The sequence below is a fragment of the Cupressus sempervirens genome, chromosome 8 (genome assembly GCF_028749045.1).
Source record: "Cupressus sempervirens isolate cs-2001-9-10 chromosome 8, ASM2874904v1, whole genome shotgun sequence".
NCBI classification, from domain to species: Eukaryota; Viridiplantae; Streptophyta; class Pinopsida; order Cupressales; family Cupressaceae; genus Cupressus; species Cupressus sempervirens.
Window position 1 is genome coordinate 375,321,389 of NC_143125.1, and position 15,621 is coordinate 375,337,009.

Here is a 15,621-nt window from a genome sequence, read left to right on the forward strand (position 1 = left end):
TCACAATTTCTTTTGTTGATTATGTAACTACCTCTAATCAATACAGTCTCTGTAGATCATCATGTGGTGGTAAACAAGAAGATAGAGAGATTAAACATCAACTAGGTGTAGGAGTCAAGACTTCTCTTCAGGATAGGTTCTCCATCAACTCTTTCACTACACAAAATTCTCCTTCCCATCAATTTTTCTCCATCCTCTAGACCACTTAGAGGACTTGCATATTCACCTTAAACTATAACATTTCTATTATTACCTTCAAATTTACTAGAGAATCTACACTCAAAAGTACTATGTCCTTCTCCAATCTTGAAACAAGTACCTACTTGCTATTTTCAACCCCATTTAGCCCATCATAGTAACTGAGTTGACATATTTTCAATTGGTTGTTATATGTCATAGGTGGGTTAACATGTCGTGTTGTCCATTTTTTCTATTTCGTAGTGCCACTTTCATGCCCTTTGCAAAATAGCAAAATTTCGCTATTTTGTGAAGCTTCCTTCCTTGCCTTTGCAAAATAATGAAGTTTCTCTATTTCGCAAAGCTTCCTTCCTTATATGTCATAGGTGGGTTAACATGCGCAATGGTCAGTCAACATGTTGGGTTGTCCATTTTTTCTATTTTGCAGTGCCACTTTCATGTCCTTTGTGAAATAGTGAAATTTTGTTATTTTGCAAAGCTTCCTTCGTTGCCTCTTCCTTCCTTATATGTCATAGGTGGGTTAACATGCACAATTGGTGGTTAACATGTCAAGTTATCCATTTTTGTTGTTTTGCAGTGCCATTTTCATGCCCTTTGTGAAATAGCAAAGTTTTTTTTATTTCGCGAAGCTTCCTTCCTTGCTAGGTTAACATGCACAGTTGGCGGTTAACATGTCGTGTTGTTCATTTTTGCTATTTCACAGCACCACTTTCATGCCCTTTGCAAGCTAGTGAGAGTTCGCTATTTCATGAAGCTTCCTTCCTTGCCTTTGCAAAATAGTGAAGTTGATATGGCCAATTTCTCATGCACGAGCTGACCTATGATGGGCCCAAGACAATTTTATCTGAAGTGCTTTATAATATGGGATTAGACCATTGGGAATACTAGTGTATGTGAAAAATAATCACTGCATTAAAAAATGTTCTGATCTCCCACATATCCATAAATAAAAGCATCTCTTCTAAGTTTCACTCTTTCGCAAAGCTTCCTTCCTTATATGTCATAGGTGGGTTAACATGCATAATTGGAGGTTAACATGTCGTGTTGTCTATTTTTGCTATTTCTTAGTGCCACTTTCATGCCCTTTGCAAATTAGCAAAATGGTTTCGCCATATTGCAAGGGATAAAAATGAACCTGACAAAATAGTGAAATGGTGCCAACATGATGTAATATCCCATAGTAACATATTTTAGCCCATTGAAGATTTCTTAGATTAGTTATCTATGATGGGCTGAATAGGGCCAAAAATAGCAACATTACCAAATAGTTTTCATTCTCTTCATTCAAGTGTGATTCAAGAAGGATTATCTTGGTAGAAATATGTTTAGAATTTATTTTTTGTATTAGATTGTTTCTTTTATTCATCTAGCTTTAGTAGAATTGACATGGATTTCATTTAGGCACAAATTATAATTGCATTGGTGCATATGTTCTTCTAGATCCATCCCATCCATTTTTAGAACATTTTACAATGCTCATATGTCTAGTTTTCACTAAGTTGTATGAAATCAATTAACATCAACTTTATCCTTTATTTTTTTCTTATTATCTTTACTAAGATTGGAATTTTTTTTTAAAATTATGCATGTTTTAAGTTTTTTTTAAAATGTAAATTAAAAACTAGTTAATGATGTAATTATTTGTATTTACTTTATTAACTAGTGAAGTGAAATTATAAGAAGGTAATTTACTTTGGTTTGTGATTGAGGTTGACTTGGAGGTATCTTATTGACTCCTCCTTATTGTATAGAGTTATCTCTAGAACTTATATTTACAACCAAACCCTATCAAATTACAAAAACAAATTAGTTATAGAATTACAAATTAGGGATGGGGTTAGTATCAAATTTGGTTTGGTGTTAGGATTAATGTCTTATTTTATTTAGCGTTCAATTGTGCTTAGGGTTAGGATTTAATTTTACATAGTGCTAGGTTTAATATATTCAATTAGGTTAAGCTTTTTAGTTTATTTTTATTTTGGTTTATTTTGAGGTTATGATGCAATTTAGTTCATTGTTAGGATTCATTTTGGTTTAGGTTTTAATTAGGATTAAATTTGGTAGTGTAAAGGTTACATATGGTTGAATTTATAGTAGAGTTCTAGAATTAGCATGTTCAATATCTTCTTATATTTAGTTGAATTTAGAATATTCATATATCTCATTATCTTTATCTCTAACACATTGGAATTCAAAACTCTCATCAATAATGACAAAAAATATTGGATTGTTTATAAAAAAGAATATTGCACTCATTTCATTTATTCAATCTTATTTCTTAATATGTAACTTATTCTTTTAGATAAGTGACATAAATAACGTAATCTAAAATATTTTGCACTCATTCATGTGCATCTAAATATAGATCTTCTCATTTGCAAAAAGAGGGGTAAAAATTTATTAAGATGGAAAGGAATACAACAAGGAGAGCTCAACAAGGAGCTCGATCCTGAGCAACAAGATCATCAAATTCTTGCACCATCTCAAAGGACAGTTGCCTCCTATCCCTAATATTCATAAATCTTCTCATTTAATTTAGAGAAAAAAAACATATTTATTTATTTTTATTTAAATAACTAAATTTAAAATATCTCTTATATATATGAGTTTATATTCAAATATTTGTAAAATAGATAAATATTTGTATAGAAAATCATCAAGGATGTGATGAATATTTGTTGTATAATGAATATACTTATATTATAAATGTCAAATAAAATGTAGCAAGCACATTTGAAGAACATAATGATACTCAATCACAATTCTCAATTTAGAAATAAATCACATTTAGAAAAAGATGGGCTAAAACTCAAAAGAACGATATAAATTTAAATAATACATAAGTTCATACTCATAAAAACTAAAAAATGTTCTATAATCATAAATCATCAAATTAATATTTTTCATATATTTTTTACAAGATTCTATATTGTTATAGTTTGTGATAGTTCAATATGAAAAACAAGATTAATATTATCTTAAATTCTTTTCTTTATTAATAAGGTTCAATTTAAAGAAAAATAGTAGTTCCTTCAATCTAAGTAAATGTATTTTATTAACATGAAGCTTTTTCCAATCAAACAACAAGCTGAGTTCTTTATATCTCATTATTATTCTACTAAAAAAAAGCCAAGACATCATAATAAATTAAAAACGAAATTTGTTTATTCTTCAAACTCAAAATGCAACATGTTAAACCATGAACATCTTTTTTTCAAAGAATAGTATAAGAATATTAAAAAACATAAAAGAGACATTGTTGTACAACTTAATGGAAATAAGGCAAAATCCTAACAACATGAACCAAGTTTATTCCCACAATTGTAATAAGGGAGCTCAAACACCAATGGGAATGTGGCAAGGTTGTCCTATATAACATCCAAGCTCGACCAATATTTAATAATATGAAGAATAGACCCAAACTTTATTCACACCATGTTTCCAACTCCACACTAAAAAAGAAAAACACAAACCAACATTCTTTACAAAGGGAAATTCTTGACTTGTGATCCACTGAGATCCTCAAATTGTTTAAAAAGATCTTCAATCATCTTTTCACCAGCAGCTTCATTTTGAGCATAATGTTGCTATTCATGTAATGTATAATGTATCTCTGGTTTGCTAGGCAAGCTTTTCAAGAGTCTCAGCATGGGCATTTGTAGAAGTGGGTTGTGAAGTAGAAGATGATCCACTATTATGCTTGCCCTTCTTCTTGTTGGGTGGAAGATTCAACAAACTTGTGCCCAACCCTTGGGCTAAACAACTATTTTCATTTGTTACGGCTCTGTAAAAACACAAAAAAATATCATCCGAAAAAATTGCATATACATATTTGGACGTGCAATATCAAAGAAAATTACCATCCTGCATAAATATGGTTGTTCATAATTAGGCCAAAAGAATTAAAAATTAATATATAATCTTGAAAATGGATTGAACTTGAAAATACCTATGTATCATAATTGTTGGGAAGGTTTACGATAAATGAATAGACACCCAGATAGCTTCTCCCATTTCAATTTGTGAACATCTTCTCTTTCCAACACATGTTTTCTTTGATAATCATTGTAAATAGCTTAAACAAGCACTAAATAGTGATACCAAATTATGTCAGATGGAATACAAATTTTGAATCATGAAGGCAAGATAGTTTCAAATTATGATGGACGGGATAAAGATTTCAAATTATATTGTGTAGGAATCTCTAAAAAGTTCCATGTACGAAACTGACCAAAACTTCCTTAACTTCATCCATCAAACTCTTCGTTTATCATGTTATGTATGGGGGCGGGGCATGGTCGTTGAAGCATGAATGCCATATATAAGGTGAGGCATGACCCATGTAGTTTTTTGCATCATGATAGCTAGTGCTCAAAAGAAACTATCACATGTACAAAGATAAAGATTTAAAAGCAGATAACAAAACAAAGCAAAATGTCGATACAAAGAAACACAATTTATTATTTTAATATAATCCTTGAGCACATGGATAATCATTTAACAAGAGAATGTAACCCTCCATGACATACATCAAATGTTAAATATATAAATGAAACCTACAATGCCATTGGGACAATCATTTCATACTCAAACCCCAAAAGCCAATTTTTTAAAAAATGACAATTCATTGTAGAAAAACCCTGGACGCCATTCAAAAATATGATGAAAAACAAAGCAAGCTACAAGTAAGAGGAAAGCATATTTCATTAGTGTACATTCAATTCAATAGAGGAAGCAGGTTTGATGGGCACATGTTATTAGTTCTTGCCAGGGGCAGGAATACTTATGAATTCATGTCATGCTAATATCACATTAACACTCACCAATCAAATCAAAGAATTTAAAAGATTATATGAAACTTCAAATGTTTATATCTTTTTCTAATTTTTCATTCATTCTATTGGTTCATATTATTTTTGGTGGGGGAGAAAATTAATTTTCTCCAACAAAAATACAAATATTTTCTAACAACTTCATCTTGTATTAATTACAACTTTATCTTTGTGACAAGTTGACAAGATATATATTTTTTTCAATCATTGTATCTTCCACCTCACACAACATGTCTAATCAATATTAATTTTTAGTCGCTTGTATTTAAATTTTTAATTTTTGTAAACCTTTGATTTTTTAATAAAAGTAGTTAAATTATTGCTATTATTTTACTTTTGTAAAAATAAATTAAACAATATTATTTTTTAATTAATTTTTTTTAATAGTGTTTGTATATGTATTACATCTATTTATTATTTACAAATGTACATATTAAATTATTAAGATATTATTTCATAATTAAAAATTACTTAATTTTATGAAAAAATTAGAAATACAAAACATTAACTAGTAAACCTTCTTTAACTATGTAAAATTAAACAATTAGTTTTACTTATAAAATATTTTTATATTTCAATACATTTCATTTTTTCTTATGCAAATGTGAGTTTTAATAATAAAAATTAAATTCTTAATTTCATTAATTAAAATATAATATATTTTAATTTTTCATTATAACCATGATTTTATTTTGACTATTTGTTTTATTAAGAAAAATAATTATATTTAATTCTCTCTCTCTCTCTCAACTTATGTTGGTATCACTCTATCTTACTATTTTATCTCTCTTCCTCTTCCTCTTATATATTATCTATCATTTTTTCCTCTGCATATATGTTTATGTTGTTATTGTTCTATATTGCTATTTATCTCTATCTAATGATTAAAAATAGTGTGACTTCCATTTGGTAATCAAGATGAGAATAATATCTAGTTGGGGACTTTAGCCTCTTATTATTGGGTTTAAATGCCCAAACATATAATAATATTACGCGAGAACTTAACAACAAAATATGAGCCATCATTTTGGATCACAACTGCATTTATCCTAGAACTTAACAACAAAATATGAGCCATCCTATCAGATCACAAGTGCATTTCTAGACAAAAATTAATGCATTCACAATGTTAATTTTGAACTATTTAACCTTATTCTCACACATCTACACCTCTACAACCATTATGCATTAGGCAAGAACAATGACGCATTGCGTCTCTTGTTTGGAAGTTGTAAAATAGATGTCGAAAAATTGCATAAAAGAAGCTTCACATAAGGATGCCCAAAAAACCCAAAAGCGATGAAAATGTGTCGAAAGCTTTAATTGTCAAGGTTCCATAATGTTTGGATATGTGTGAAAAACCGGAGGCATGTATTGCCGATGGTGGACATAAAAGGGACGTCGGGGTTTAATAGCCCTTCCTATATCAAAGTGACACGAGTAAAGGAATCCATATCAAGTACTTTTTAATTTTGAAATTGGACTTTTCATTTTTGACTATTACACGTGTAATAAGGCTATATGTGCAATGAGCTTGTGTCGGGCTTTAACCTTAAGCATGTAGGTCAAGGTCACATACACAGACAACTTTGTAAGGCCAGGTTGGGGTATCTTCGGATTCAGTGAAAATTTCTAATTTTGTGTGGCGTTGCATGGAGCCGGTGCAGAAATGACTAGGGGAGGGATCTCCGAGGATTTCCTTTGTTCCTATTGTTAATGAGGGCGATAGTAATGCTGAGCCACACCTTACAACCCAGCCTGCTGCACTTCGGCTAGACCTGTAAATAGCAATTATGTTTTTAACGTTAGAGCAGGGACAATTTCATCTTCACGGGGCTTGAAGGATGAGGCTACCCACAGATTTCAAATCCAGTGATATGTCGATGAGATTTCTGAGACAGCAAACAAGTTTTCTGCTATGGTATTGTTCTTATCTGTCAAGGTAGCTTTCCTGTAAACCCTTTTTCATGTGAACTATTTAGTGTCTTTGTCATTCTGTCGTGGGTTTCATGTTGTGTCTTTCCGTTTTTTCCCCCTAGAAATGAATATGTCGAGGCATTTTGGTTAACTGTAATAATCATTTTATGCTGGAACAATCGACACTGAAGATGGGAAAGTAAAGAAATTACAATGGATTTTGAGCACTTCAATCCCTTCAATGCATCTCTGTACCTTTGTGATAACAATGTCCCCAGTGAAGCGTCGAATGAACTATTGGAATCTAATGGTAAGCTCGGATCTACAGTAATGGATGGTAATGGTACAATGTTTGGTACTCTGAGGGCCTGTTTGGCAGGGGGAATATAAGTGGAATAGGCACATGTAAATTTTTAAAATTTTGAATTTTCTGTTTGGTGCATCAAATTGGAATTATGAATTTGTTTTCAATTTTGGTCCAAAAATGAGCATTTGTTATTCCACCAAAATAGGTGGAATTGGAATACGGATTCCTATTTCATTTTTATTTATCTTAGAAAACATAAATTTTTGGGTCCGTAAATTTCCCATCAAATTCTGACTGAACCAAACAAGAATAAGATTACATATTCTTATTTTCTATTCTAGAATATATATTCCTATTCTCCTATTCTTATTCTGGCAGCCACTAACAGCTCTTCACAAATTTGCTCTTGATTTTTGGAGAAAAAACATGGAAGTGGAGGACAATTATAAGCCTTACATTTTGCACTAATTAGAAGGAAGAAATGACACAACTATGTGTGGACGACCACAGAGTTGGCAACACAGTTATATGAGTGGTGGCTGAAAAACTCAAACACAATCAAATTTCCAGAAGCATTGGATACAAACACATTATTACTCCTGCTAGTCTGAAATTGGCTGGTCTGCAAATATTTAGACAGAATTGAGCCAATCTGACTTGTTTGATCCCTTGCTATAGGCAAAGACTCTCAATATAGTTGATGTTTCTTATGCAATGCAATCATTCTATGGAACTATGAGCGTTGATGTTTCTTATGAGATTCAATCATTCTATGGAACTATGATCAGAGATAATATCTAATGTGATGTTAATACAGGAGAACCGCTTTAAAGCGAAGGACTTTGATAAGCCAGGATACAGGAAAGTATGTAATTGGGATTGAAGAACTCTCGAAGTATTGTAGATGGATGTTTTTGAAATCTTGATAGTATGCGAGAGTTTAGATGTTAACAGATATCTTTTGATAAAATATATGCCTGGAGAAGTAGTAATAAAGTACTTGAATACTAATCAAGAGGCCGATCAGAGTAATTTCAGGGATTCAGGCACTGCTGCTGAGCTTGGAAGTTCAAGAGAAATTGTTTCTATAGCTTTTTGGAGACTACAATACTTGGAGGTCTTAGAGGTTGGTACAACTGTTTGGAGATTGGCAATTTTTTTCTAATATAATCTAATAATTTCCAAGAAAATCATAACATAAAGCTTCGAAAGCAAGAACATTGGTCATTCAATATTGTGTCATATAGAATTGAATAGTTCAAAACTCAGAATACAAACAAATAAAAAATATTATAATATATTTAATCAATATGTTTTTTTTCCTTTGAAGATGCACATGAAATGCCAAAATTCACAGTGGGAAACTTGGAGACGTTGAGAAACTTTAATACAAAGTCTCTATCCAAATTTGAAGTCTCTGGGTACGCGCAAGGTCTCCAAGACATGTCTCCATCCTCGAGACGTCTCCAGGGGGAAATGCCTATGATTGTTTCTACTGGAATGGCTCGGAATATAAGCAACTTTGGATGCACTTTTGGAGTTTGTCACTAGCAAATCCCAGAAGGGCTCTCAATTTTGTAGGGGTTTTGGCGGTATTGGTGGCATTCTTCGTTCCAACTAGACACGAGAACCTTTGATGAGATGTCTAATGATGGCGGTGTTTATGATTTGAACAATCAATCAATTCGCAATCATCTTAAGGACGCAGGCTGCAGCTTGGAGTTAAGCCTGTGTCTTTCTGTTTTTTCTGTTCTAGGCTATGGGGGCACAAGGTTTGTTATCTTTATTATCTAAGATTCTAAAGTATTGTCTTGTGGCATTTTTTCCTTCTACTTGAAAAATTATGTTATCATAGAGTGCCTGTGCAGCACTTAGGTGCTATCTTAATCATTATAAAATTGTACTTCATGCATTAAAAGTTATGTTAATCATATAATAATTAGCTGAAAAACGGACAGAGTCTAAATATCAAATTCATGCTTTTGAGAAATATGTTATTTTCTTCTCAAATGCTTTTTAACTTTTGTTTATGATATCATTGGTATGCGCATTTTGCGGATCATCCTTCTCTAGGGTGATTAGAGTCTGTTGTTTTGGGTTCGACCACTAAAGCCATCTTTGGGCAAACTATAGTAAGTCATTGTTTGATTGAAGAGATAGATAGATCATAAATTGATACTTGAGTGCCATATTTTAATATTATAAAAAACTAATGCTAAGCATGCATATCCTTGTAGGAGGTCGATATTCTGTATCAGCTGTTTGTATGTGGGACCTGAGAAACTTTCAACAGTGAATTTTAGTGTTTGGTACGCACTAGTCTGACAGGTAGGCATCTGGTACCGTCTGAAAACATGATCACATTATTTATCATTAGGACTTTCAGGGGACTTTTTCAAGTGGTTGTTGTCCAGGTATTGCGATACATTTGTCTTGCAACAATTTTTGTCGAGGCTATTCAACCCTGTCTGATAGTTTTGTTTGTTCTGATTTTTATGTGGAGAATGACCATTCAAATGAAATAGGCATCTTGGATGGTGCATATAGGCATACTCAACATATTATTTTCAAGTGGTTGTTGTCCAGGTATTGCGACACATTTGCCTTGCAACAATTTTTGTCCAGGCTATTCAACCCTGTCTGATAGTTTTGTTTGTTCTGATTTTTATGTGGAGAATGACCATTCAAATGAAACAGGCATCTTGGATGGTGCATATAGGCATATTCAACATATTAAATCGTCATATCTAAAGCATTTCATTGAGTTTTTCCCTGTATTGACTTTAATACGTTTTAATTTTTGCTGACCTTGGCATTTCTGTGTTCTGTTTTCCGCAAAATTATTAAATTTTGGCTTTGTACTGAATCGATATGAGGTTTGTGTAGCTTAAAGAACATAGCCCATGTTTTAAAGGAAACTAATCTTTCTTTTTCTATTCTTGGAAGTTATGCTGGATTCTGTAGTATTTTGAACGTATAGAAGTTGAAATTCATATCCAATCTAGATTGTTATCATAAAGATTTGTATTTATGTAAGATGAGCTGGAATTGTCTATGTTGAAACCTAAGTTGCTGAATTGTGAAGCTTTTCTGGGCGTTACTGGGGTATTCAACATATTTTAAGCTGAAACGAATCTCTTGTGGGTACACATTTGGGATTTATGTTTTAAATGTTGAAATGTTTGATGATTCTAGTTTGGTCTTTTAGATATTTTTAAGACCTAGAGTGCTGATTAGCGAGCTCTGAACTTATCTACCATGAGATTCTGGTTTGATCTTCTTGATATAGATACTTGAATTTAAATTAGAATGATATGTTTCATAAGTTGAAATTATAATGATTTTGTATAACATATGTATAGGTACAAGACATTCTAAACTTATTTCTATTTTAAAGCTGCATATATAGATACAGACAGACACATGCACATATACATACATGCATACTCTGCAGACTCAAATTCAAAGAGTACTCTGCACTCCCAAGATTTTCAACTCAACAAAACAATGAAAATCTCTTAAAGAAACATATACATTCTGTAAAATTCAATGACAAAATGTATTAAACTTTTTAAGTAAAAATTGACATCTTGAAAGAGAAAATGTATGGTTCTATCAAAAAGATGTATGTGAAAAATACATTTTAACTAGCATTTTACTTGAATCAATATTTTTATCCAAGTTTTTTTTTCTATAAAAATGTCAAACTTAAACATGTGAATAGATGCCCGACAAATAAAAATAAAGAGTACTGGACAACTCAGAGAGTATTTGGAGAGTTTGCAAATTGTACATGCATATACATATATACATGTATATATTTGTATTTATATGAACATACCAAAAACGTAGAATACAAAAATTTCTATTGTACCAGCGCTTCATACCCATACCCGTTCTTGATTGGGCAACTTAAGTTGAAACAATATTAACTTATTGCTTTTGTGGGGATTGGGTAACGTTTGTCATAATCTGAGGCTCTAGCAATTTGTCCTAGTCCAAGGCATTTTAGCTTTTGGCATCTTGGTTAGGACACATTTCTGTATGTGTTACGATGTCAAAGTATGAAGTATCCTAGAGCTAAATGATTTTCGGCTTGCATAAATTTAGATTGCTGGTTGTGAATTCCCACCGTACTTTACTTACAGATTACACAGTTTCACCACTTTTATTTCTTCCTTTATTTATCTTGTTTTTAGTGCACCGAATGATGTAGGATTGCTGTCCTAAGGCAACTATATGGTCAATTTTCATAATAATATTTGTCTATCCCGTCAATGGAATAGTACACAGAACCTCTTTTTCGACTGTATTTGATTTTGAGCAACTTGACATCCCATGGAGTTTGATAAACCTGTTAATTACGACTTTGTTTATGCTATTTTTTCTCCAACGCCTAAAGCTTTTTTGGAGCAGATTTAGTTGTCAAGAGATTACAGAGTCAACTTGGGAAGGATGGTTGTTTGGAGTGGTACCCAAATAAACCTCTAGGAGTTCTTGGCTTCAATCTTTATTCCCAGCCCCATTTACTTGTTTCTTGGTGTGACTACCTTCATCTGTATATCTAGAGAGAACTGAATACAACGTCGTGACTGAGAGCCGTTGCCTTATGTTCTTTAATTCTCAGGTCATCTCTTATAAATGAATTAAGACTTCAATTCGAAAAAGGACTTGTGCCATATGTACTGGATTACACATCTAGTACATGTATTGCCATCATTTGACTGAGTTGTCTTTTCATTTTCTTTTACACGACTCTTAGGAATGAGGTTTATTTAGGAACAATTTCATCCTTACAATCTTGATATTTGGTCTTATGTTTAGGTCTTGAAGCTTCTTCATAAGGTACAATTTTCTTCCAAACTTTACCTTTTACTTCGTTACGCTTTGCTATGGTTGGACATTTGTACATTTGTATTACAGTTCTTTTGTTTCATAAAAATGTGCCTGTGCTTCCCTAGTTTGAATTATTACCTTTAATTGCTTAATTATACTTATTTTGAATTTTCCAATTAGATAATTCAAACAGAAATGAAGATTTTTATTGCTTCATTACAAAGCATTCTTAATTTGAGGGCTAAACCAAGAGACTAAATATTATCAAATGACTGCATTTTTCCATATCATCAAAAAAATTGCTCGCAGTAGTTACTTTTTAAATACCTGTTGTCATATTATGTCAAAGTCAACACCACACTCAGTTGATGATCAATCTTCAAGTGCATAGCACAATTTAGTAGATAACATGTCTTTTTTTTTCTCATCATCGTGTTTCATATCATGGTTAGAGTCATTGCATTCACCACTAGGGTCGGTACAATATTAAAGAGATTGAGCCACCATACGTTACAAAGGAAATGAGGTAATTGATGGGCAATACACCAATGATTTTCCTCGACAATATTTATTGTGGACTTCTTCCAAGAATAAAGTGTTTCTTTGCTATAAGAGCCCTTATTTCGTTTCTTTCTGCATTGGTTTTCCATGATGTTAGATCCCGTAAAGAATTTGTAATCTTTTCTAATTTTTCTTTATATCCCTTAAAGAATTCGTAATCTTTTCTAATTTTTCTTTATATAGGTTATCTGTAAGATTTTTTGGCATCATCTCTTTTATGCAAGTTACCTAATGCTTTTCTATTTCTCTCTGTCTGAGTCACTAAGAATTTTGATACGTATCTAATAACAGGCAAAGAAGCTTGTCCAAAATATTCCATGCAGGGTTCTCCCAAAAATTAAATCCAACAAAAATGACCAACTTCTGAAAACAGCATGTACATTAAGCAATTTATGCTTACCTTTTCTACCAAGGGATTAGAATGGGTTTTTAATACCAGGATTTTCAGTTCAGGCGTGGCCAATAATTTCAGCTGCCACTGTCTATAATATGTGGACAAAGCATGTGATGGATGTTTGTAACTAGGGTTAATATGAGCTTAATATTGGTTTATTAGCAGGGTGTTTATTTGCAGTATTGTTCTAATATGTGAATACTTGTGCTGATAGATGAAGGAGCAGCAGGTACATTAGACGAGTTGCTAAGCGAAACCCAATCATCACTGATGTAGCACCCACTGGAAACAATATCTGATAAAGTGAGTTTGTTGGAATTTCACAACAGAGCTTCCATGAAATGGGATACTTGTTCTACTGCTTTGAAAAGTTAATGGGAGCTGGCGATATGAACTTTTGGGGAATCGTAATATGAAATATCAGCAGGGACGAGGTTAAATTTTATTAAACACAGTAGTTTCTGGTTGTTATGTCAGTGGCAAGAGAAACTTGTGGAATCTATATGTTTATCACGTTTGTTATGGTGATATTAGTACATTACATGTGATTTTCTACTAGAGAAGGGGAACATATCGAAATAGAACTAGAAAGAAAATTAAAATTAAAATTAATTTATATATAGTGTGTTCCTTGTGCACATTGCATGTCATTGGCAATGTCATGAATCTATTATTTGAATTTATTATTGCTATCTGTGGAAGACAATATTCATGCCTTGATCTTGATGTGTTAGTGTCTACCCTGTACCATTGGGGGATTACAATTTATCTTTAGCTTTCTTGCATTTCACGGCCAAGCTTCCAACAAACATATGTCCTGCCAAGCATGGCCAGAACTACGCTGGCGCAATATGCTCTTGTTCTATTGGGTTTGAACAATATACTTAACATCTATGTTACATTAGAGAGATTCAAAGCAAGGCAGTTGAATTTATTTCACACACACAAATCACATTATGTAAGATTCAATAGCACACGTGTTTAACATCTCGTATACATTGAAATATTCGTGTCCTCAGGGTTACAAAATTGTCAAAGAATGATTGAGAGAGATGATAATAGCTTCCCTCACCTTATGCCCCAAAAGCAGAAAAAGGAAACCAAATCGTGTATTACATCATTAATTCATTGAAAAGATATGGAGTGATAGAATAAGAAATACAAATGCGGACTAATTTAGTTTTGTTGCGTTAGGAAAAGCAATGTAGTTGATCTATCTTTTCTCAGCTTCTTAGATTCTTGGGAGCATGATGTTTCTGAATATATTCTCAGTTCGAGGTCGAGTCCCTTTCTTTTCCTTGTGAGCTCATGAAGCTTCATATCCTTAGATTTGAGTGACCGTTTACCATTCTCCTCCATCTTTGGTTTCTTCATGTATTCCTCCCCAGTCAGCATCGCCGGAGACGAAAGCCTCAGTTCCAGGTCCAGCTTTTGCTGGGGCCGACTGCAACTTAGACATAGTTGATTGGTATCACTTATTAAATAAAAAGTTAAGACATCACTCCCTTTCAATTGTCTCCGCTTTACAAATTTACTCCACCCTTTCTTCAGCTCGTAACAGTTGCTGCTTCTAGTAAACAACTTAAACTCAAAATTTTCCAACATGTTTGAATCAATGTCAAAAACGTGTAGCTCAACCTCTCTTCCCTCCATAATAGCCTCTCTCTCATTGCTTGATAACCTCGGCAAAATGTATGATTCCACATTTGCTTTGGGAATTATGATCCTGCACAGCGTATTTGTATCACTAGTGGACAATATTTTGGAAAACAGATACTGTAAATTACCGAGCAGAATTCCATTTGCCATATTTTGAAAAATAATATGCAGAACTCACTCAGAGATATCAGCTTTCAGAAGAGCTCCTCTCTTTATAGATAATACTTTTCAAAAAAAGCACATGATCCTAATTCGAAAAATATATTATTGCTTTTTTGGTATAAAAAAATGCAGTTCCTAAATTTAGCGTATTTGCTTTTTCATAAAACATTAGCGTCCAGATTAGTAGGTCTGAAGTGGAGAATTATTTTTATCAGCATTTGAGTATTTGTAAATAATATTTTCTTTTCACTCCTAAATTTAATGCAACTCATGATTTTTCAGTTTTTAAATGAAAAAAACTAAAGAATTTTCCATCGTTATGCATGACGATGGAAACTTTTTTGACCGTTGGATTTCGCCCATTTGAGAACGGCTTGCAACTCTCATGCACATTATCTCATGCAGTTAATCGTCAGTTTAGATGTAAAATATTTCATGCATCTTATTGTGAATCACTTGCTTTCTAGCAATCAAGAATTTTTCAATCAACGTCTAGTTTCATTTTATATAGTATTGAAAATATGGTACTCTAATTGGCAAGGCTATTTACTATTATTAGATATTAAATTTAATATAAATTTATATCAGCTTTTATTTTAGATTTTTTATGTAGAATATTAATGGTCTATTTTGTGTATTCTTAATTTATTTTATTTCTTGAAAAATCAAATATCTTATCTATCTTCCATGCACAAAACTAATTTTTTTGCATCAAATTTAGTGATTTTTTAATTAAAAATAGCACATTTTTTATT

At 32.3% G+C, this 15,621-nt stretch overlaps 1 protein-coding gene across 6 annotated transcripts; it reads left to right on the forward strand.

Annotated features, from left to right (window-relative positions):
- The first annotated feature begins 6,587 nt into the window (after nt 1–6,587).
- LOC149542874 (eukaryotic peptide chain release factor subunit 1-1-like) lies at nt 6,588–13,737 on the forward strand. 6 transcript variants are annotated; one of them, XR_016355543.1, is made up of 6 exons: nt 6,588–6,972; nt 8,293–8,380; nt 8,585–9,026; nt 9,328–9,386; nt 9,492–9,582; nt 13,260–13,737. XR_016355543.1 is itself a non-coding variant. In XM_089797789.1 (5 exons), the coding sequence occupies exons 3-4, from the start codon at nt 8,896–8,898 to the stop codon at nt 9,577–9,579; spliced, it is 219 nt and encodes a 72-aa protein (XP_089653915.1). In that variant the 5' UTR covers nt 6,588–6,972; nt 8,282–8,380; nt 8,585–8,895; the 3' UTR covers nt 9,580–9,582; nt 13,260–13,737. The 6 variants fall into 6 exon arrangements, 3 of the variants coding, with proteins under 3 accessions (XP_089653915.1, XP_089653914.1, XP_089653913.1); XM_089797789.1 differs by lacking the exon at nt 9,328–9,386 and having other exon boundaries at nt 8,282–8,380; XR_016355544.1 differs by lacking the exons at nt 8,293–8,380; nt 8,585–9,026.
- The last annotated feature ends 1,884 nt before the right edge of the window (nt 13,738–15,621 follow it).